Source organism: Cupressus sempervirens, chromosome 9 (assembly GCF_028749045.1).
Source record: "Cupressus sempervirens isolate cs-2001-9-10 chromosome 9, ASM2874904v1, whole genome shotgun sequence".
NCBI lineage: Eukaryota > Viridiplantae > Streptophyta > Pinopsida > Cupressales > Cupressaceae > Cupressus > Cupressus sempervirens.
Window position 1 is genome coordinate 131,047,759 of NC_143126.1, and position 22,517 is coordinate 131,070,275.

The window sequence follows — 22,517 nt, forward strand, 5'->3', positions numbered from 1 at the left end:
AAGTATGTGAAAAGACCTTACGGAACCGCACTGTGAAGGAATACTTGGTATGCTGGCGACACCTACCGTTGGATGACGCAACGTGGGAAGGCAAGTACATTCTCCAGCATCCGGCACTGCATTTGCTTGAGGAGAAGCAAACTTTGGGATGGGAGGACTCTAATGTTCCCATTATAAAATAAATTAAACTTTGTAACAGGCTGATTGATTTAATTTATCTCGATCCCATTTTTATTTTTGTGTTCGAGGTTTGTGTCGCTGTTGGCTATCTTTGTACACCCTCGGAATGGTTTCCCAACGGGTATTTAAGCACGACTTGTAGGAAGTTTTAGGTATGCTTTGGATTATATTTTTCTGTACTGCGAATTCCTGTTGGAGTTCTGGAATTGTTTGCCATTTCGGAAGTAAAAGATCTTCCCTATTTGGCTCATGCAGTTTCGATGGGATTCAACCCTCACCCTATTTTGTCTGTGTATCTTTCGGCAAATATTGAAGGAAATTTTCATATTCAAGTCTCTAATCCCATTAGATCTTCTTGTGTTGTGTATGAACAAATTATGCATTCATATTTGTAACGTGTGGTATCCAAGCATTTGGTACGGCTCTCTCTTTGCTAGTATGGCTTCCACACTTTCCCACATCTTCCACTTCACCACGTACCTTCATTGATTCCTCCTTCCATTCACCATACGGCCTGTTGTACGGCTTTCCTAGCTATCATTCCATATGACTTCCCTCCCAACTATCCTAGATCAACGTACAGCTTGGAGTTTGCCCCACGTACGACACCCCTAAACATAGTGTATGGCCCAATAAGAAATCCAACCATATAGCCATTTGTCCTGATGTATGGCTAGTCACCGTACGGACCTCCTTGATCCCAGTCACTGTACACCACATTCCCCATACCGTACGGACTGCTTCAGCCCACCATACGGCCATACCAAGTACGGCTACCCCCTCACTTCTCTACCGTACTCCCCCCCAGACTGATCAGTACAGCCACTACAGCTCATCCTCAACCACCGTAGGACTACTCCAAATAGCTTCCTGAACCGTATAGACTTCATTCAAGGGCATATTCGCAGCTATTTTCTTGTTGGAAATCTGCTAATCACTCCATTGATAGCCTGGGACATTACATGTTAGTTGCAAAAAGAGACAAGATTGGGAGTTTGTATATTGTAGAAAATATCGGTGAAGTGGGGGTTGCCATGACAGTTGAAGATAGCAATTTAGAATTGTGGCATCAAAGGCTCGGTCACATGAGCAAAAAGGGCTTTGTTGTTATGCATAAAAGGGAGCAATTACCGGGGCTGAAATCAGTTGACTTACAATTTTGTGAACATTGTCTCTATGGAAAATAGAAGCGGGTCAGCTTCTTGAGGAATGGACATGAAAAGAAAGGTACTCCTTTGGCACTTATTCCAATGTGTTCAGACCCACCAAGGAAAGCTCTATTGGAGAAGCAAACTTCTTCGTCACCTTCCTTGATGATTGCACAAGAAAGATATGGATTTATATATTGCATAAGAAATCTGATGTTTTCAGCAAGTTTAAAATCTTTAAGGCTTTAGTTGAGGATCAAACTGGCCACAAAATAAAGTGCTTGCAGACAGATAATGGCGGAGAGTTTTGCTCATTGGAGTTTGATTCATTTTGTGCGGACAATGACATCCGTAGAATTAAGATTGTTCCATTCACCCCGCAAGAAAATGGAGCAGCAGAGAGGATGAATAGATCCTTGAGAAATCTCGTTGTATGCTTTCTAATGCCGGTTTAGGCAAGGAGTTTTGGGCAGAGGCATGTAATACAGCAGTATACTTAATCAACCGAAGTCCCTCTTCTCAGTTGGATTTTGGCATACCAAAGGAAGAGCGGATGGGAAAAAAATCTCATATTCTCACATCTGGGTGTTTGGATGTGAAGATTATGTACATATTCCAAAGGAGAAAATAAAGAAGCTTGATCCAAAATCACAAAAAGCATTTTTGTGGGCTATGGTGAAGACTAGTTCGGTTTTAGAATATGGGATCCAATTGGGAATAAAATCATTAGAAGTAGAGATGTCATCTTCAATAAGAAGGTACTTCCAGCATTACACAATGAAGGAAAAATGGTATGTGAATATGCCCCTTTCTCTATTTTTGATAATAACTCTAATGCTATCAGAATTCAAAACAATGTTCCTTCAAGTGTTTTATCTCCCAATTCAGTCTTAGCCCTTGCCCCTCTATCCACTTCTTCTACTAGCATGTGGAATCATTCCAATACTACTGGTGAACAGAGTATTAATGAATCAAACAGTCAAACCAAGGATGATAATCCTTCGTTTGGGTACAGACAAACTTGAAACCATACTAAGCAAGGCACTCCCCCTGCCTATACACTTGGTCACAAGAATTCTTATGATGAGAACCTGCCACTCACGGGTGAGGTGGACTCCACACAGGAGCCTCACCCGTGGTCTTCCCTACACCACACTATGCATGGGCAAAGACTCTCTCACAGTGTTCCAATCACCATTGTAGCCAGCTACGCAGGAGAAAACATTGGAGAAAATGTTGGCAAAGAACATGCCCAACATGACATCTTGCCCACCCACGGCTCACGCATCCTTGACATTAACTGATAGGATGCAATAACAGTAGACAGGGACTTGAATAGAATTCCCCTATTACATGGCTTGTATAAACTGGCTTCTACTTGTGTTTGACTGGTATGAAGCACATGTAGATCACATAGGGAATGCCCAAACCAATCATCGACAGCATGCTCAAGTGATTGAATTGAATTTGCCAACGGTTGAACTCACACGGCATGAATCGAATCAGCAGCTCACCCACGAACTTGGGCCGGCAACCACAACAGCAGAGAAGTGTGTGCAGTCTACCTTTCATCCACAGGAATCTTCAACCTGTCACCTGCCAAGTTTGCTCTCCCTGCAAGCACACTCTCACACAAAGTTCAAAGATGGTCCCTCCTACAATCAGGTTTGTGTCCCTACACCTGTTGAAAGAACTCATATTGCAAATCTCAAAAGCAAACTTCCCACACAACAGAGAAGTCACTTTAATGCAGAACATGGATATCAAAATGATCAAACACATATTAGAAATGTACTTTTTCTAGGGGGGGCAAAACTCACAGAGCCATAATCCTAGTATGGGGGTTGTTCAAAAAGGATTTGATCAAAACCAAACTAAAAATAAGTCATTTTACATCTTCTCAAGGTAGTGATTATGAATCACTGAGAAAGACTTCTCATGATATTGAAAAGGAACATGCTGGTGACTAGTATACAAAATGGGGATAATTTTCAAGAGTTGAGAAAATCTACAAGATAGGGAAGGCTTCCTGCTCGATTCTCTAATTATGAACTCTTGTACTCCGAAGAAGCAGAGCCTGAATGTTTGCTTTCAGATCAAGTTGAACTAACAAGCTTCAAAGAAGCTCGCAAAGCATTGGATTCTCACAAATGGGAGGCAGCGATGCAGGAAGAGAGAGTTTTTGTTGCAAAACAAAACTTGAGATTTGGTTCGTTTGCCACCAAATCGGAAAACACTAAAAAATCGATGGATTTATCGGTTGAAAGATAAAGGCAAAAATCAAATGCGGTATAAAGCCACTGAAAGATCCCTGATGGATTTCTTCTACTGATCTGCTGTAAATTTTTTTTAAAAAAATTTGTTTTCCCTATTTATTAAAATTTTCTTGCAAAGCTAGATAGAAGTTGTAGAAGGGTTTGATTGTTTTGTATATTTGATGATTTTCAATAAGTAATAACATAAGTACAATAACATGAACCAGTTCTGAAAATGCATTCCAAATATATTTAAAACAAAGTCGCTTCAAGCAGATTTTCCTGAATATACGCCTAATAAGTAAGCATGTGAAGATTTATAATCATATCTAGAGGAATACAACCAAGGACAAAGCCAACCTGAAGACGTGAATGAGAAATATGAGCCCAAAAAGAAGTTATGGCCAGATTCCAGCTCTTCAAGTGCTGCACTTGGAAAAGAATATGGCTGCTAGGCACAGCCGTACAACTGCAAAGTGCCCACATGTGGATAAAATGTCCAAACACTAGCTAAAACTCTGACTCAATACTGTTTTCCCCTGAAGAAACAATGCATAATCTCCAAGATGCTTCTAACTACTAAGAATCCAAACCACTGTTTTGGGGTCTACGTCCCAAATAGGCAAAGCAAGTGGGTTTGGCATCCCAAATGTTGAAAGCTCAACCAGAGCCCAAAACCCAAATTCAAAATGTTATATGTCAATAATACCTTCGAACTTTGTCTTCATCTCCTTATAACCCACCAAACTTAGCTCAAACCCTAAAAGTGTCTCCATGTGGTGTTGGGTTATGAAAATAATATATTTCTCATTTTTAAAGTGGTCAAGTATCCAAAAAATGACATTTTTCCCAATAGAAAGAAATCCGTTCATCGAAATGCTCTGAGTCAAAAGAGAAATAGTTAGAAAAGTTCAAGACCTTTCCAATGAGCTATTACACCAAGGGATAAGCAATCCAGATGAGGCCAAAAACCCCTCATTACTCCAAAATGGCTATAACTTAGTCTTATTTAATTATTAAACGCTAACTTAGGAAATATTAAAAATATAACCCAAATAGCCAGAAAATACCCAACTGACATCACAAACCATAAAATCATCCTGTCCCTGTCTGTGACTGAAGTCAAAGATCAAGGATCCACTGGCAATCTCATCCTTAAAATCTAGGGATGCTCCTAAAATTTAGGAAACAAGCCCTATCCCTCTCAAACTGAACCCAAAGAGTAATCTCATGGAGACCCAACCTTGGGCAAGATCCTACCTCCTAAAAAGTAGGAACTGCCTCCTAAAAACAAGGAACGTCTCCCAACTGATCAATAACTGCCAAAACATCAAGTCCCCAACATTGAATAACCATACTGGGTCTCTATCCAGCCCTGTCAGCCTACAAGACCCCATAATAAGCTAACTCACGTCTCTGCTAGACTGAGCTAAAAGATGGGACATGATAGTCCTCCCCTCTCGGAGATGCTTGCCCATAAGCAATGAACAAACTCCTGTTGCGCCACTTTGATATACACTCTTGGGTGTGTGAAATGAAGCAACACATCAAGGATCGCCCAATCAAATGCACTGCATAGGATAGTACCAAGATCCCACACTGGATGAGAGTGTTCCCACAACCAAGGTGGTAACATACTGGAATCCCTGTAAGACAAGCATCAAACAAAACAACACCCAGATTCCAACACCATCTAAACTAGTACCCATCCATCAGGTATAAACAGGGATAACTAGAAACCTCTATCATGCCATATCTCTCTGCAACCACTGTGATACCACCACAAAAGTAATAATTGTCCAAAGCATCATGTCTGCTAATACCCACATCATCCTGTAACCATGATCTCAAATGAAGTCTCTGTGATATAGATGTGATAGCTCATGTCGAAAACTGCTTGACATAATGCTGGATCGTTTGCTGGTCCCACCAACCAATCCTCCCAAACTACTGAGTCAGGTGCCTATAGTCAATAACTGTATCCTCTGAAGATGGAAGCACACTATCACAACATGGATAGTATAAGTCCTACTTCAATATCCCCATGGCCTTATGAAGAGCATGGAAATCTGCCATGGAAAATCCTCCACTATCCTACTCATCAATCATAAGAGCACTCCAACTAAGTGTAGATAACATCTGTCGAGTGACATCAAAGTGCTCAACCACTATGTCTACCCTCCTTTCATCAACCCTGAGTTGTCTAATCAAGCGATGAGGAGTTTGAAAATGATAGTTCTCAGGCATGTGTACTACCTTTGAATTTGCGCTATGGTAGAATACTGTATCGGAGTCATGTACATCGCTGTAAGGAGTATCCAGTATGCATTCACTAATGCATGTATCCTCATTTATAGTACTGCAACTTTGTACCACTGAGATCACCTCCTCTGTCAATGATGAAACTGTTGTCACCACACTATGCTCACTCTCATCAGCTCCCCATGTGTCTACAAATACAACCGAATCACGATCTTGGGATTCAGTGTCACTATGAATACACACTACTCTGATTTCTAGGGTATGGTCTAAGAAATCAGACTCATCATAACATGAAGTCTCATCACCTAATGCCTCTGAAATGCTTATGTCCGGATTACTCTCTTGTGCAAACTCACCAAAATAATCCTTACCCTCTGTATTACTTGTTCCATTCTTAAGTTGAATACCATCATCAACATCATTGCCTCCATTTGAAATAAATGTTACCTCATGATTTGAACTATTGTTACAAATTTCAGAATAGGCCTCACACCTTGGTGTCACATTTCCAACATCTCTAATGGTTTGTCCCCTGATTGTAATCTCGTCCAATTTGTGACCAATGGCTTCTTTATTATCATTTAATATTTCTTTCTCTTTTTGCTGCTGAAAAGAGCTTGTAGATACCTAGTTATCATCTGCTTTAGGTACACCCATAAATTCTGTAAAGGAAAGGAGGTTGCGTATCTCCTTAGGAAGAGAACAATACTGATGGTAGCTGCTCATAACTGCAACATTGAATGTCTTGGCAAGAAGCATCTTACTAGTGCTTGTTAACAAAGATGAAACCTTAGAGCACCCATTTTTATTTCTAACCATGGTAGGTTCCTGGTCTATTCCAAACCCTTGCCAAAATGAATTATCAAAACTTTTTGGCTAGCACCTAGATGTCAAAATAAATTATCAAAACTTCTTATCCAATACCTAGATGCCAAAATGAATTATCAAAACTTTTTAGCTAGTACCTAGATGCTGAAATGAATTATTAAAACTTTTTATCCAATACCTAGATGCCAAAATGAATTATCAAAACTTTTAAGCCAATACCCAGATGCTGAAATGAATTATCAAGACTTTTGCTAAAATCTGTTGTGACAATTTCTGACAAATCCTACAGGCTGGTAGGATGTGAGCCCTAATACCACTGAAAGATCCCTGATGGATCTCTTTTGCTAATCTACTGTAAATTTATATTTTTTAAATTTGTTTTGCCTGTTTATTAAAATTTTCTTGCAGAGCTAAATAGAAGTTGCAGAAGGGTTTGATTGTTTTGTATATTTGATGATTTTCAACAAGTAATAATAGAAGTACAATAACATGAACCAGTTCTGAACATTTATTCCAAATATATTTAAAACAAAGTCGCTTCAAGCAGATTTTCCTGAATATATGCCTGATAAGTAACCAAATGAAGATTTATAATCATATCCAAATGAATACAACCAAGGACAAAGCCAACCTGAAGACATGAATGAGAAATATGAGCCCAGAAAGAAGTTACAGCCAAATTCCAGCTCTTTAAGTGCTGCACTTGGAAAAGAATATGGCTGCCCAGCGTGGCCGTACAATTGCAAAGTGCCCACACATGGATAAAATGTCCAAACCCCAACTAAAAATCTGACTCAATACTGCTTTCCTCGAAAGAAACAATACACAATCTCCAAGACTCTTCTAACTGCTAAGAATCCAAATCCCTGTTTTGGGGGCTACGTCCCAAATAGGCAAAGCAAGTGGGTTTGGCGTCCCCAATGCTGAAAGCTCAACCAAAGCCCAAAACCCAAATCCAAAATGTAATATATCAATAATACCTTCGAACTTTGTCTTCATCTTCTTATAACCCACCAAACTTAGCTCAAACCCTAAAAGTGTCTCCATGTGGCGTTGGGTTATTAAAATAATATATTTCTCATTTTTAAAGTGGTCAAGTATCCAGAAAATGACCTTTTTCCCAATAGAAAGAAATCCATTCATCGAAATGCTCTAAGTCAAAAAAGAAATATTTAGAAAAGTTCAAGACCTTCCCAACGAGCTATTACACCAAGGGATAAGCAATCCAAATGAGGCCAAAAACCCCTTAATACTCCAAAATGGCTATAACTTGCTAACTTAGGAAATATTAAAAATATAACCCAAATAGCCAAAAAATCCCAACTGACATCACACACCATAAAATCATCCTGTCACCTATCTGTGATTGAAGTCGGAAATCAAAGATCCACTGACAATCTCATCCCTAAAATCTAGGGATGCTCCTAAAATTTAGGAAACAAGCCCTATCCCTCTAAAATTGAATCCAAAGAGTAATCTCATGGAGACCCAACCCTGGGCAAGAATATACCTCCTAAAAAGTAGGAACTGCCTCCTAAAAAAAAGGAATGTCTCCCAACTAATCAATAACTGCTAAAACATCAAGTCCCCAACACTGAATAACCATACCGGGTCTCCATCCAACCCTGTCAACCTACAAGACCCCATAATAAGCTGACTAACATTGCTCTACTAGACTAAGCTAAAAGAGGGGACATGACAGCCATGCTGGTTGGTAAAGTTTTCGATCAGCAAAAGGGTATAGGTTTCAATGAAATCTTCTCTCCCGTGGTCAAGATGACTACAATCCAAGCTATTCTTAGTTTAGTTGCTGCTCATGATCTTGAACTTGAGCAGCTGGATGTCAAAACAACATTTCTCCATGGTGATCTGAAGGAAGAAATCTACATGATGCAGCACGAGGGATTTATTAAACATGGTAAAGAAAACTTATATTGCAGATTGAAGAAGAGCTTGTATGGTCTCAAGTAAGCTCCGAGGCAGTGGTACCTCAGGTTCGATCGATTCATGATTGAAAATAATTTCATTTGGTGTGAATCTGATCCATGTGTCTACTTTAAGAAGTTACCTGATGGTTCCTTTATTCTTTTATTGCTCTATGTTGATGACATGCTTGTCACTGGCTCATCTATGAAGCTGATTTCAAAATTGAAAGAAAAGATGTCAGAAAGGTTTTCCTTGAAAGACTTAGGGGCAAAAAAATGGATACTTGGCATGGATATTATCCGTGATAAACACAAGAGGGAAATAGAGCTTTCTCAGTAACACTATGTTCTCAAGGTACTAGAAAGATTTGGCAGTTCTTCATGTAGTCTTGTTGATCATTTCAGAGTATCTTTAGCCATGTGTCCCAAGACATAAGAAGAACAAGACTACATGAAAAACATCTCATATTCTTCAGCAGTGGGTAGTCTTATGTATGCAATGGTCTGCACTCATCCGGATATCGCCCAAGCAGTGGGGGTTGTCAACAGATTTATGAGTAATCCGGGTAAACAACATTGGGATGTGGTTAAGTGGTTCTTAAGATATCTTAAGGGCACTCCTGATTTTGTATTGTGTTTTGGTGGCAAAGATACTTCACTTAGAGGTTATACTGATTTAGATATGGCTGGAAATTTAGATAATAGAAGATCCACTACTAGTTATGTATTTACTAGAGCAGTGATCAATTGGGCATCGAAGTTGCAACAAGTGGTCTCACTTTCTGCTATTGAGGCTGAATACATTGCTCTCACTGAAGGAGCAAAAGAGTTGATTTGGTTGCAACGTCTATTTGGTGATTTTGATTGTCCTCAACAAGGATCAGCCTTGTATTGTGATAATAAAAGTGCCATTGACTTAGCCAAAAATGCAGTGTTTCATAGCAGGACTAAGCATATTGAGGTATGGTATCATTTCAGTTGAAGTAAACTTGAGGAGGGAAAACTTCAGGTCTTGAAGATTAATACCAAGGAGAATCCAGCTGATGCACTTACAAAGGTTGTTCCACAAGAGAAGTTTGACTTTTGTCGAGCTTCTCTCGGCATTGTAAAGAAATAACAGTAGGGGAATTCAGGGGAGACTCGTACATTACAGTAGTTGGACTTGAAGTGGGGTTTGTTGGGTGTATATGTGAAGCCCAACAGTCTTTCTTTTATTATGCACAATTTATTATTGTTTCCCTCCAATTGTTCATCTCTTCATTTCCTTTGAGACTCTATAAATATGTATTGGAGGTTCATTATTTTATATTGTATTCGAAGAGCTGAAGCTACAGCTGTGATTGAAAGTTCAAACATTTACATGAATAGAGATCTTCCCTGCAGTGTGGACGTAACCACAATTTGTGGTGAACCACAATAAAATCGTGTGTTTGCGTTTTCTATTTCTCTTTTCTGTTATGTTCTTTCCAGTGTGCACTTTCAGCGAATTTCACATTTCTGTTATTGGTTTTGCTCAGCTAAGAGTATTCATGCGCCATCTATCGTGTTTGAGCATTGGTTTCAAGCATTTTTGTTAGTGTTTTATTTCATGTTCATGCTTTGTCTTATTTGTAACCCAGCTGTCACATATTGCGTTCCAGCTCTGTCTCTTCAACATGTGTGGGGGACCATGGATATGAGGTGGCGTTTTGTATCACCTGTTGTGGCATTGAGGATGACAGTTAGGAGTGCAATGTCAAATATTTGGCCTTCTACATTGGAGGAGACTCTTCGGCTACTGGGAAGCCTTCTTGTCAATAACCAACAGCAAGAGAAGGTGTCTGTTGTCGAGCCTTTTACATATAGTGTTTTGTATTCTCAGACATGTGCGAGGAGAATACTCCTTGTAATACTGTTGTATGTGTACGTGGTCTGAATTGCTGCTTTCTGGTATTACCATGACAATCTTTTGATGTATTTTAACTGTATGATCATCGTGATGCAGTTTGGTGATAAATTTCTGTGTTGTGAGCATTATGTGTTGTGCATTAAGCAAGATTGTTAGGTGACGACAATAAGTCTACTTCACTTTAGAATGTCCCCGTGTAAAGTTCCTTAGCACATAACTAAATTCTCATAATCTCTGCTTCAATATGCTTTTGGACCTGTTCCAAACATATTTCTGCTTCCTAATGTCTTATATCATTTGCTTCAAAACATATGATATCTCATCGAATTGTTTACTTGTTTATCCATTTTCCTTTTTATCTGATTCATTTCATTATAAATATTCTCCATAGATATTCTATCATCTTCATAGTTCTTCATCACTCTCTAATTTCCCACTTGTGCGTACAAATCTTATCCTTTGTCTGGTTGTGATCCCACTGTGGTGTTATTGAATAAGTGTTGTAACAATGTTTCAAGTAACTCTCAACACTCGAAAGAAGAGGAATGACTACAAGCACTGTTTAATGTGACTAGAGCAATGGCACAAACATAATATACAATTTGATATTAGAACTCCTCTTATTATACCTTTGTCTGTATGTTGCATATGGACTGAGTACCAATTAAGGCTTGATCGTAATGGGCATATAGGTCACATCCATGTATTATATGTGTGCCAATGCTTCTATACTTTTCCTTGGCTTATACCTCCACTTAGTTAATGATTTGAGTTTACAAATGAATAATCTGTATTTTAACACATTCATATGAAATATGACTGCAAACAAGACTTCTTTACACATTGAATGATATCAAGGAACACAATTGATAATGCATTGTTTATATGTATCAAATCTTGAAATGGATTATTTTTGTGTTTATACAAGGGGCGCAATTCATAAGTTACAACTTCCGGTCCTCGCTAAGTTGCAACCTCCAGTCCTCACATTTGTAATGGTGATTTCCCTCATTTGCAACATTTTCCACTAAGTTACTATATTTCTACACTGCCTATCAACTATATGGAGTGAGCTACTTATTTATAATGTCATGATAATGTCAGAAGTAATTATTATATGTTTCTTCAATAAATGCTAGATATCCATTTTAATCCCCTTCATTGTTCGATGATTCCTCCTTAGATGTTTGATGAATTAATCAGTTTGTACGCTGACCTATCCATGACCTCAATCCTATTTGTTGCCACAGCAAAGTAAATCAGACTGATATTTATCACAACCTTCAGCAGTGAGATCACTGTTGAGAATGCAAATAATATATGTTTGTCACTGCTAAGGATTATGGTGATTGCAATCTCCACAATGCTAATAAGTGATGGTTGCATTGATATTTGTAGCATTCAAACTCCTCTCCTCCATGGCTGATTGTATACTCTCTTTTTCTAATATCTATCGCTCTTCTAGTATACCCGTGTCGGGTGAAAGGATGCCCAACTCCATTTGGTTGCTTGATCCTATAGTTTAGTATGTAATATGAGAATATTATTGTTATTTTATTTAAAATATATTTCATATGTATATTACGATAATGAGTGTTTTATATATATATATATATATATATATATATATTTATTTATTTATTTATTATAGTATGTCAAATGATATAGTATTTATATTATTTTAATTAAATATCTATATTAAATGTATAATATTTTTTTATGTTATATAATATTATAACATATAACTAGTATAAATGTTTATAATATGTTACAAAATTATTATTTATTTACACTTATAACAAATTATGATTTTGTTATTGACATTTAATTATAATTATATTTTAATATTACTTATTTTCATACTTTAATATTATTATTGTTATTAATTTTAATATTTCGATCTTATAATCATTATTAATTAATATTAGGTTCTATTCGGAAGGGATGATGACACACATGGTTTATATAGCTTCTGTTTAAATGATAAAAAATGTTTCAAAACTTCAATTTCAATGAGTAGCAAACTGGCATTTTGGGGGGAAACTAAAGCAGTGTTGCAAATTGGAACTAAACCGTTCACAACAAATGGCTCAAATGATGCAATGATTTCATAATTATATCTTGTAAGAAATATGCATGTCAAATAGACTGAGAATATATTCAGGACACAATACTAACATTTAATTAATGACCTATATCTCAATATAGGCTAATCCAATGTATATGAGTTTAATTCTTTGAAAAACAATTATTTTTCATTAGAGAAATCCATTTTCTCGCTTACGAATCTGAAATTGCAAAAGATGAAAAGAAAGAAATTTGAATAACAGTTTATTTTAGTTACCTCGAAGATGAAAATCCACTAGATATTCGTGATGATAAATCCTTAAAAGGAGCTTTTCGTGCAGCCTCAAGAATAGCTGTGTATAAGGAGTTAATATAAACAAATAATAAGGATGATGTAAGTTTAATATTAAACAAGCTAGTCAACTTCTGCATATTACTATACCCTTTATCTTGTTTGTGAAACATATATACCTTCATGCAGTCAATGAAACTGCATTTGAACTTAGGTTTTTCAATGATTCAATACATTAAACTACGACTCTTTTTTTAAGTTTTTAGTTTGATTTTGCTGCATTGACTGAAGAAAGATTGATGATTCTATTTGGCAATACATTGCATAAACAGTAAAAGCATTCTCACACACACTGGAATTGAATACTCTTAATGAAACATATTAGAATATCTAGAATCTTTTCAAAACAAGTGAAATTCCTAAATTAAATTGCTTCACAAAACCAAAGGGGTTTCATCCACAAATCCAATACCTGAACATAACTGGTCAGCTATGACAAATTGGGATTTATTTGTTAAAATGACAAAAGATAAAAACCAATGAAGCTACCTGAAACATATCGAGACTGACAGCCTAGCTTGCAGCCCAGAATCCCATGCCCAAATCCATCTCAAGCAGTCTAAGAAGGAAACCAAGGGTCATATGCCAAGGTTACAAGTCACCCATACTTACTAGGAGCAACTTCACATGATCGTGTATATGAAACCATACCCTTTGCATTTGTAACCATCTGCATCTATGCACCAACCACATCTCTAAGGTGCCCAAACAGGTATACAGGCATTTGATAGTATTTTTTACTATTATCACATACATTCAAGGCCATTAATGACAAGTAGTTGTGTAAGGATGCCAGACAAGGTTTCAATTCAAAAGTCAAGGAATTAAGGAAATACATACTTGAAAGATGCATTGTAATGTTCCCATTTTTGGTCATTCTAATCTCTTGGTTAGCTCCAGCTTTCTTGGAAAGCGCCAACTTTTTCAGAGCAAAGTTCAATTTTCTACGTCAAGTATAATGTGCTTTCCGAGAGCATTTTCATCATTTCAGGTGCATTCCAAACTAATTTGAGAAATATTTTGTTTATGGAAGTGTTAGTTTTTATCAAGTTGGATCTCTAGTTAACTTTCAAGTATGTTGGGGCATTTAAAAATCACCTTCAAGCTATTTTTGTATTTTCGACACTACTCTGTCTAGATGTGGACAATAACTTAAAAATTAATCAAGTTTTTGAAAAAGCAAAATTAAAAGACAACTTAAAATAATGATTTAATAAGATGAGTTATGAGAGACTAAAGTGCCGTAAAAATTAGAAAATTAATAAAGTCAATTTATGGAGCACAACGGATTATTATTTTAAAATCTAATTTTTAAAAGTTACAGAGAAGATTATAAAATGCACTACAGAGACTCATTTGAGCCATTTTACATTATTATATTTTGGTGAAACCCTTTGACTGAGTTTTGAGTGGTGGTTCAATTTTTCAACCTTAGAATGAATGGACACAAAATATACTTTGGGGATGGCAGCAGGGGGAGGAGGTAGACGGATGAATCAATACATCCCAATTTCAACTTAATTACACATTTATTATCATCAAGAACTTCTTCAAACATGAACCTTACAACATCAAAGCAGCACTTAAAAATCTCCTTAATGATGTACCAATTAAACAACACATAAAACACACATCCAAACAAAGAACACCAGATATAAATGGAAACCCAAGACAAGAAATGCCAAGGTAAGAATATCAGCTAGGATCTACTACCCGAATTCAGTCTCACAAAATAATAGATCACTTACACTATGAATTAGGCTCCAAACTACTGGAGACACCAATCCCAATTGTATTTGCAGGCACCAACTTATATGAGACACCAAGATCTGAGAACCAACTCAGTACAAAGGACCTCAATCCCAACAATATGAATTGCAGAACTTGAAGATTGAATGCATAGCTTTCCTTTGATCTGAACAACTTTCATATGATCTTTTGATGAAACTACACAATGATTAAGATGCAACTCACGCTAAATCATTCACATACTCACACACTAATTTTCATTGTTCATATTACTAACCAACTTTTTGGGACAGGTCTCATATATATACATTATGTCAATTGTTATATTCACATGTCAGGCATTTGCAAGTCGGACACCAACACAATGCTAAACCAAACATGTAATAGGTTAGGTCCGAAAGCCCACATATTACACTAGAAGAAGGGACATGCTATATGTTATCCAATGTAGAGTTGTCCCAGTGGTCATCTGATGGGATGTAATGGTGCTTTTAAGGCTTCAATATCAATTGTTTATCTAAACGCTTCAGATGTCTTCTTACGGCACCCAATGGCTTAGATAGCCAGAAACATGAATCTAACCTTCCTAATGGCTAACAAGGATTCTAACAACACCTCCACACTCAATCCAACCCAAACAATCAATTTTCAAAGTCTCAAGTGCTTATCGTATAGACAAATCCAAACTGCTGTCCTATTAGGCCTAATTTGCTATTAGGTCTCTAGTGAGTGTTTTTAAGGCTTTTCACCCAAACTTTCCAAAAGATCCTCAGATTAAATCATGGATTCTGACACCCATTTGGCCATACTTTAACATATCAAAAACTTAATATGAGTTGTTTTGGACCATCTCATTGATTTGGCCAACTGTCAGTATTTTTAGGCCTATTTTACCCAAATTTTTTGAAGCAGCTATATAAGATATTTAACCGTTGACCCTGAATCTCCTTTATCATTTGCCTCCAATCAAAGAAATATGTGATCAATTTGTTTCTGTAAGCCCTCCAAATTCAAAACCCCTAAATTACTTCTAGAAACCCTCATAAAAGTAGGGCTTGGCCAATCTCTGACTCCAAAGTACAATTTCAATCAAGTGAAAGTTGTTTCACCATTAGAATGACATAATAGAACTATTCCAATATAAAAGCATGCCCTTATTCAGGTATACTGCTTACTGCTTGCTGCTATAGCCAAACCTCAAATTTAGTGTTCTTTCAACCACGTCAGTCACGGTGATCACCTTGAACAGTCAATGTTTTTGCATATTAGTGGTTAGTTTCATATGGTAAATGTTAGATTTGGATCATTCCATGAGAATCAGTTAAAGAGCATTGATGGAATGATCAAATTCATCCTATGTTACTCAAACTGTTATTAGGAAATGCAAACTGTTATAACCTGTTGGCAAAAGACTACGAAAAAAATGCAATAACAATGATCTTACTCATGCATAGGATGCATTTGATGTCTTAGACCCTTCCTCTAATCATCCAATCTATCAAACAAATTATTTGATTGTTCCACCATACAAATACACAAGAAATTTGTAGAAATGATGGCATTTTATTGCAAGTTTTGTCACAGTCCGTACAATGAACTTCTTCCCAACTTCAAAACACTTTGCCCAGGCTTTAAAGGATGTTTTTCAACTATATCAACCGATTCCAATCGGTTCCAAGCCATTACAAATGCAATTAGACCCTTAAAACATTTTCCCTCTTAAACTTAGTAGCCATTATTATTTAAAATTTGAATTTACTCTATTTTAATCAATTTTTTGAGTATTTTAACTTATCAAACTTATGAATTTGATTCTCCTAGGACTTGTTCAACTTGCCTAAGACCTTGTTGACCTACTTTGACCCCTTGAGTACTATTGGCCCCTATTGCAATTATTTAATGTCCTAAGGTCCTTATCAGGACCTTTAGGACTTTTGCCCATCACATTGCTTTTATCATCACAAAATGACATGATAGGTTTCAAGATGTCTCAATTGAACCTGATTGATGCCTTCTTTGCTTTGTTGGTCCCTTTAGTCTTCATATGCCTATGTGTTTGATTAGGTACTACTGCACCCTCCCCACCATGGAGAAAACTCTTGTCAATTGGTCTGCTCCAGCCTTCATGTTGCTTTCCAGAGACTTGATGTCCTTGCCTTCTACTTTGCCATGTAACTGCATTCACCACAAAGTCAGAAAGAAAAACCTTGTGCTTATGTCCTCTTCTAGGACTGGTTACTATGCCTTGCTGCTACAACTCATTCTTCATACTGTCTTTGATATCTGGTGAGCTTTCTTACTGCTGTAACACCACCCTTTGATGTGTAGACCTTTGTGTCACAATAGGACATTGAATGCCCCCTACTGTCATGCCATTGAAGTCCTCAATAACTCCTTGTTTAGGACTACTCTCAAACCTGTTTGCTTGATGCTCTGTTTGACCAGTATCTTTGATTCCATCAGTCTGCTTCTCCACCTGCAAATTCTCCCCAAAACACATAACTATGTTCTTTGCATCATCAATCAATGGTTTCATCTTATATTTTATATTCCCTTTGTGAACCAAATAGGAGTTTGTAAAACCATCATGTTTGGTCTTCCTGGTATATTGCCAAGGCCTGTCCAAGATTAGGTGTCCACAAGGCATATCCATAACATCACACAAAACACCATCTTTATATGCACCAATGGAGAAATCAATGACAACTTGTTCATGAAACATGTTCTGATCTTTGCTTACCCATGTTGCATAATGTGGCCTTGGATGAGAAAATGTCTTCAAATGTAACTTATTAACGACTTCATATGAAACTAAATTATTGTGTGCACCAGAATCAATAATAAGCTTGCATACTTTACCTTGGATCTTGCAACCAATTTCTTTAATGGAGACATTAGGATTTGATACCTGATATGATGGTCCTCTTGAAACCATAAGTGTTTCACCCGATTCACTAGCCAACTCCATCTCCTTGTGCTCTTCTTCTTGTGCCAAATTCACTCTTTTCTCTATTTGCTTGCCTTTGTCCTGCTGCTCCCATTTAGGGCATTTAAAAGATTGGTGTCCCATCTCACTGCAGTGATAGCAGCTGCCTGTAAAGGCTCCCCTTCCTTGTCCAAATCTTCCTCCTCCTCTATATGGATAGCCTCCTCTGGGCTCTAAAGTAGGCCCCTTGTCCTTTTCTTCCCATGCTTGATTTGTCCTGCCATCTCTTCCTCTATTTGAACTTCCACCTATGCTATTGTTCCTCTCTTGTTTCTTCAACTTTTCTTCTGCCTGTATTGCCAACTGAAACCATCCACTTAAGGTGTAAGGTACATTCAGTCCTATTTCATCTTGGAGGTTGAATCTAAGCCCATTAATGTACCTTGCCATTTTTCCATCCTCATCCCTTACAACCCCTCTAATGCTCAACTTGTGAAATTGTTTGGTGTATGTCGTGACATCCATATCTCTTTGTTTAAGGTTCTGCCTCATTCTCTTTGCCTGAATTGCAAAATCATGTGATAAGAACTGCCCCTTCACCATCGCTTTCATTCTCTCACATTTTACTATCTTGTCCTCTTGCCAATCTTTCACTTTGCAAAATTGTCCACCAAGTAAGTGTTGTGCCCCTTAACCTTCACTTAGCCAACTTCACTTTTCTATCTTCCTCAACAACCTCTAAATCAAAATGGTTCTCACTCCTCATCTTGCCCTAATAGATAGGTAGAAATAAGTTTCCTCTTCCACCTGTCCCTTGTATTGCCTTTACTAGCTTGACAAATCTCCTTTCTTCAATGTCTTGTTCATGTTTCACTTTCTCTTGCCTTATACCTCCTTCATGTTCCTCTTCTTCATGAACATCGTGATGCCCCATTCTTAGTTGCTCCCCCTCCCTTTCCAAGGTTTCTATCCTTGCCAACTGTTGAAGTCTTTCAATCCTTCCATTTCTATCCTCTTTTTCCATAGTTGCTGCTAGTTCCCTCTTTTCCCTCTTCTCTTTTCCCAACTCTTTCCTTACTTCCTCTATTTCCCGAGCTAGGTGATTCTGAGGTGCCATGTTCTTCAAACTTATGACTTTCTTCCCTTAAAGGTTTTACTCCCAAGCTATTGGCCCCTCTTCCAATTATTTGTCCTAAGGTCCTTATCAGGACCTTTAGGACTTTTGCCCATTACACTGATTATACCATCACCAAATACCATGATAGGTTTCAAGATGTCCCAATTGACCCTAATTGATGCCTCCTTTACTTACTTGGTCCCTTTAGTCTTCATTGCTTACCGTATTGGGTAAAGAAATCAACGCATACAGACAATGGATCAGAAAAGCATAACTCCTATATTCGCATATGCCAAAGATATTACATTATGCTTCGATAAGATGATTACAATGATCCTGGAGGGGGTATATATACATCTTGAGGAACCTTTCCGAAGGAGTTCGTCGGCCACATGACAATTACCGAAAGGCCCGTCGGCTACAATAAGAACCTTCCCGAAGGAGCCTATATCGATGGGATACATCCTGACACACACCCTGTCGGCTACACAATATTTACCAACAACATCATCCCCCCCAAAAAGAAAAGTCGTCTCTGGACAACAACACAACAAAATTCAAAACAACTAATTACATTTATTCATAAAAACAACATAGACATCATGAACCAGAAGGTTGTGTCTCAGACTGTGATGACCGGCTACGTCAAAGCTGATACACTTGATCAGTCCAGACCTTCAAATCAGCTTTGATCTGAGAGTTCTCCTCCACTACTTCTTTTAGCATCAAAGTGACCTCCTGGCACTCAACTTCTTTCTGATCATAAGCCTTCTTTGTTGAGTCGTTCTCCTGTAGTGCTGCTGCCAACTGCTGTTCCGCTGCTGCTAGTTGTTGTTCTACCTGCTGCTTCCCTCGTGCACTTTCCTTGAGTTGTGCTAACATGGCTGTCCACTCTGCTTCCCAAGCAATCTGCTAGATGGTAAGTCGGTCGGCCATCTCCTCCTGAGCCTTCTCAGTTGTCTCCAGAGCTTCCTGCCCAGCCTCTGCCTGTCTTCTCTTTGTAAGCACCAACTCTACCAAGGACTTGCTTCGCTCTGTGATGTCAACAAGGCATGAACGAATGCCCTTATCCTTCTCCTCGACTAGTGGTAGAGGTCCTTTCACCGGCACCCCTCCATCTACTTTCTCTGCTGCTGCTACTGCACTCTGATCCTCCACCCCCGATGATGCCAGTACCTCGACTACCTCGTTGTTCAACCAAATAGCTTCCAACTGCAAGTCCTCTCTCATGGGAGACTGGATGGAGGGACCTCTAGCAACAGGGGCAAGTAGTTGTTGCGTCAGGTACTCACTCGCCTGACTCACTGAGCTCATCCGTTCCACTGCTGGCACCTGGGGTTTTGCTTCCAGTATGCTCAAATCAACATCCTGATCCGTCGCCTCATCCAATAGAGTGTTGGCTATCATGACTACTACATCAATCCCAATCACCTCTAGATGGACCTGCTCCTATGAGCCTCCTTGATTGACTCCTCCCTCTGTGGCTGCTGGCTTCTCTAAAGGAGATGGCTGAGGCAAACTCATTGCTATAGGTACGGGGGTCGGTTCCTGAACCACTGGCTGAGGCTGTGATCCCGCAGGTTGCGTACCTGTTGGTGATGCTGTCCTCCGACTTACTGAAGGTTGGACAGGTACTGAATGTGGAATTGATCCTGCTATTGCTGTCCGTGATCTAGAATTAAGAGTAATTGGGGTCATCACCACTAGATGCCGAAACTGTCTGAACCTTGGAATATGAACATCTGCCATGGTGTGCATATGCAGAGCTAAAAATGATGAAATGGATGGCGTGGCAGTTACTGGCGCAGCCGGCAACTGTCGCGGAAAGCGAAGTGGGGTTGCTGAAATCACCCCAACTTCCTCATCATCTTCCTCCTCATCCTGCTCCACCTCCTCCGCATCCTCTGACTTGTCCTTATCACAAGATGTATCCTGGCGGCCACTATCTGTGTTGCCTGATTCCTCCATCTCCTGTTGCACCCTCTTCTGATCAACGCCCTTCTACCCTGAAGGTGAGTCTAAATACTTCCATTGCATTATCGGAGGCTCGCCATGTACTGCCGATGTATTTCCAACTTTTCTTGGGGTATCATTCTCACAGTTGCCTCTAGAAAGAGTCCGATGGCATAATGCGGCATGTAAAATGTTTTATGCTGCAATGTCATGAACTCATCCATGCGCGTGGCCAAAAGAGAAGCCCAGTCGTACACCTTCCCGTTCATGAGTCTGTTCATCATATTGACCAACGGAAAGGAAATGTTTGATGCCCTGTTAGTCTACTCTTTACCACGTCCATGAAGCACTTCCAATGGCCTTCTCTAATGTCAGATTTTCACAACCCTCTTCCCCTCGAGGTGTCAATAAGAGCATCTTTCTGCTGTTGTACCTGGTCGTTGCACACTAACTGTACCAGTTGCAACTTCCTCTCCTTGTCCATCTTTTTGGGCTTACTGTCAATTTTCTTCCCTCCTTGTGCCACTCCTGGTATGCCGAATACTCTGGTAAAGTCAGCTGGCTAAAATGAAACCACCATGTAGTACCCCAAATATGGAAGTGAATTCTTCTGAGAGTGCCTGTCATATGCCTCAATCATGGGACACAATACACCTTCAAAGTCTCAAATACAGAAAACTGGCATCCAGATTGCCTACTCCACCTGTGCCTTTTGGATGCTTGCTTTGACGAGGTGGGTATCCGGATTTTCATTCCACCACTTCCTACAGTCCAACCCATTCAACCCTTCAAATGCTACATTCTACGACGTTGTCTGCACCTCTGGTTGATTCTGTACTTTGGCCATTTGCTTGCCCTTGTCCTTTCCGCATGGCCGCACTACAGAAGGCCCTGCCTACACATCTTGACTCATAGCTGAATTCTGATCGAGTTGCTTCCTCCAAGCCCTCTTTCCGGTTGATTGCATACCTAACAAGCCTTTATCAGTTTGCTGAATATATTGCCATTAGGTCAGTTATTTTTCTTAAACCTGTCTTCTGTCAAAATCCCTTTCAAACGTATGGATCCTAGCAAGGACTGTTTGCCTTCTCCTTCCCTACCCGCCATACGGTTGTACGGTCGTCCTCCTCCTATGCTGAGTACCATATGGATGCAATCACAAACTCTCCTCCTTATGAATGTCGTACAGACACTATTTTATCCTTACAGGCCTCCACATACATGTATTAGGCAAGAGAATTAATCATTAACCTGTCCCTTAATCCAACTGGGCACCTTCCAGTAGACGCCTAATGCGTGTGTTGGCCTACGCTTTCCCTAAACAATGATATTAGACTCCTTCCTATTATGCTTGTTCTTGTTGCCTTGCCTTCATATTGGTAATGCTCCAACCGTACGGTGCCTAGCAAATATCTTGCATTTTATTGTTAAATGTATGATGCTTGCGTTGGCAACTTATGATGTCATACGGCTACTAATGTGTTACTGGACAGTGATACCCTTTTCCCTGCTCCTTCCCCTGAATACGTATGGCGATAGAGCTATACAATGTCGTACGTTGTCCACTAAAAATGTAAGGGTTTTATAAGGGTCGTACGTTGCTTCCAAACAAGTGAATGAGCCTCCACACTTCCTTAAGTGTCATACGTAGCTGAAAAACTTCATATTCCTTATGCCTCCATTCAGTCCTGAAACTTACAATGCTTTCGTACGGCCGATATCTGGCTCCTTTTATGCCGTATGGCCGTATGCCTTCTGCTATGTCTTACTCAAAACCTGGAGTGATCATGCGGTATGGTGATGCAATCTTTATACCGCCTCCAGAAAGTGGATGCCTATAGGAACTAAATCCTCCAACCCGAATGCT

The 22,517-nt window shown here is 38.8% G+C and overlaps 2 protein-coding genes across 5 annotated transcripts in view; one reads left to right on the forward strand and one right to left on the reverse strand.

The window, feature by feature from the left end:
• The window catches only part of LOC149537872 (uncharacterized), a 144,064-nt gene that overhangs the window by 45,443 nt on the left and 76,104 nt on the right, over positions 1-22,517 (forward strand). The window contains exon 2 of one of the 3 annotated variants that reach the window (XM_089799268.1): positions 10,239-10,414. The exons of the other annotated variants lie outside the window; for them this stretch is intronic. Coding sequence (XP_089655394.1) covers positions 10,268-10,414 — 147 coding nt within the window. The 5' untranslated portion in view covers positions 10,239-10,267. The remainder of the gene's footprint in view (positions 1-10,238; positions 10,415-22,517) is intronic. 3 annotated transcript variants of the gene reach the window in all.
• LOC149537873 (alpha/beta-Hydrolases superfamily protein) overlaps positions 1-22,517 on the reverse strand; it is a 189,266-nt gene that overhangs the window by 16,260 nt on the left and 150,489 nt on the right. For both annotated transcript variants that reach the window (XR_016355926.1, XM_089799267.1), the window contains exon 9: positions 12,831-12,906. Coding sequence is in view for 1 of the 2 variants with exons in the window: in XM_089799267.1 (XP_089655393.1) it covers positions 12,831-12,906 (76 nt within the window). In the remaining variant the exon portion in view is untranslated. The remainder of the gene's footprint in view (positions 1-12,830; positions 12,907-22,517) is intronic.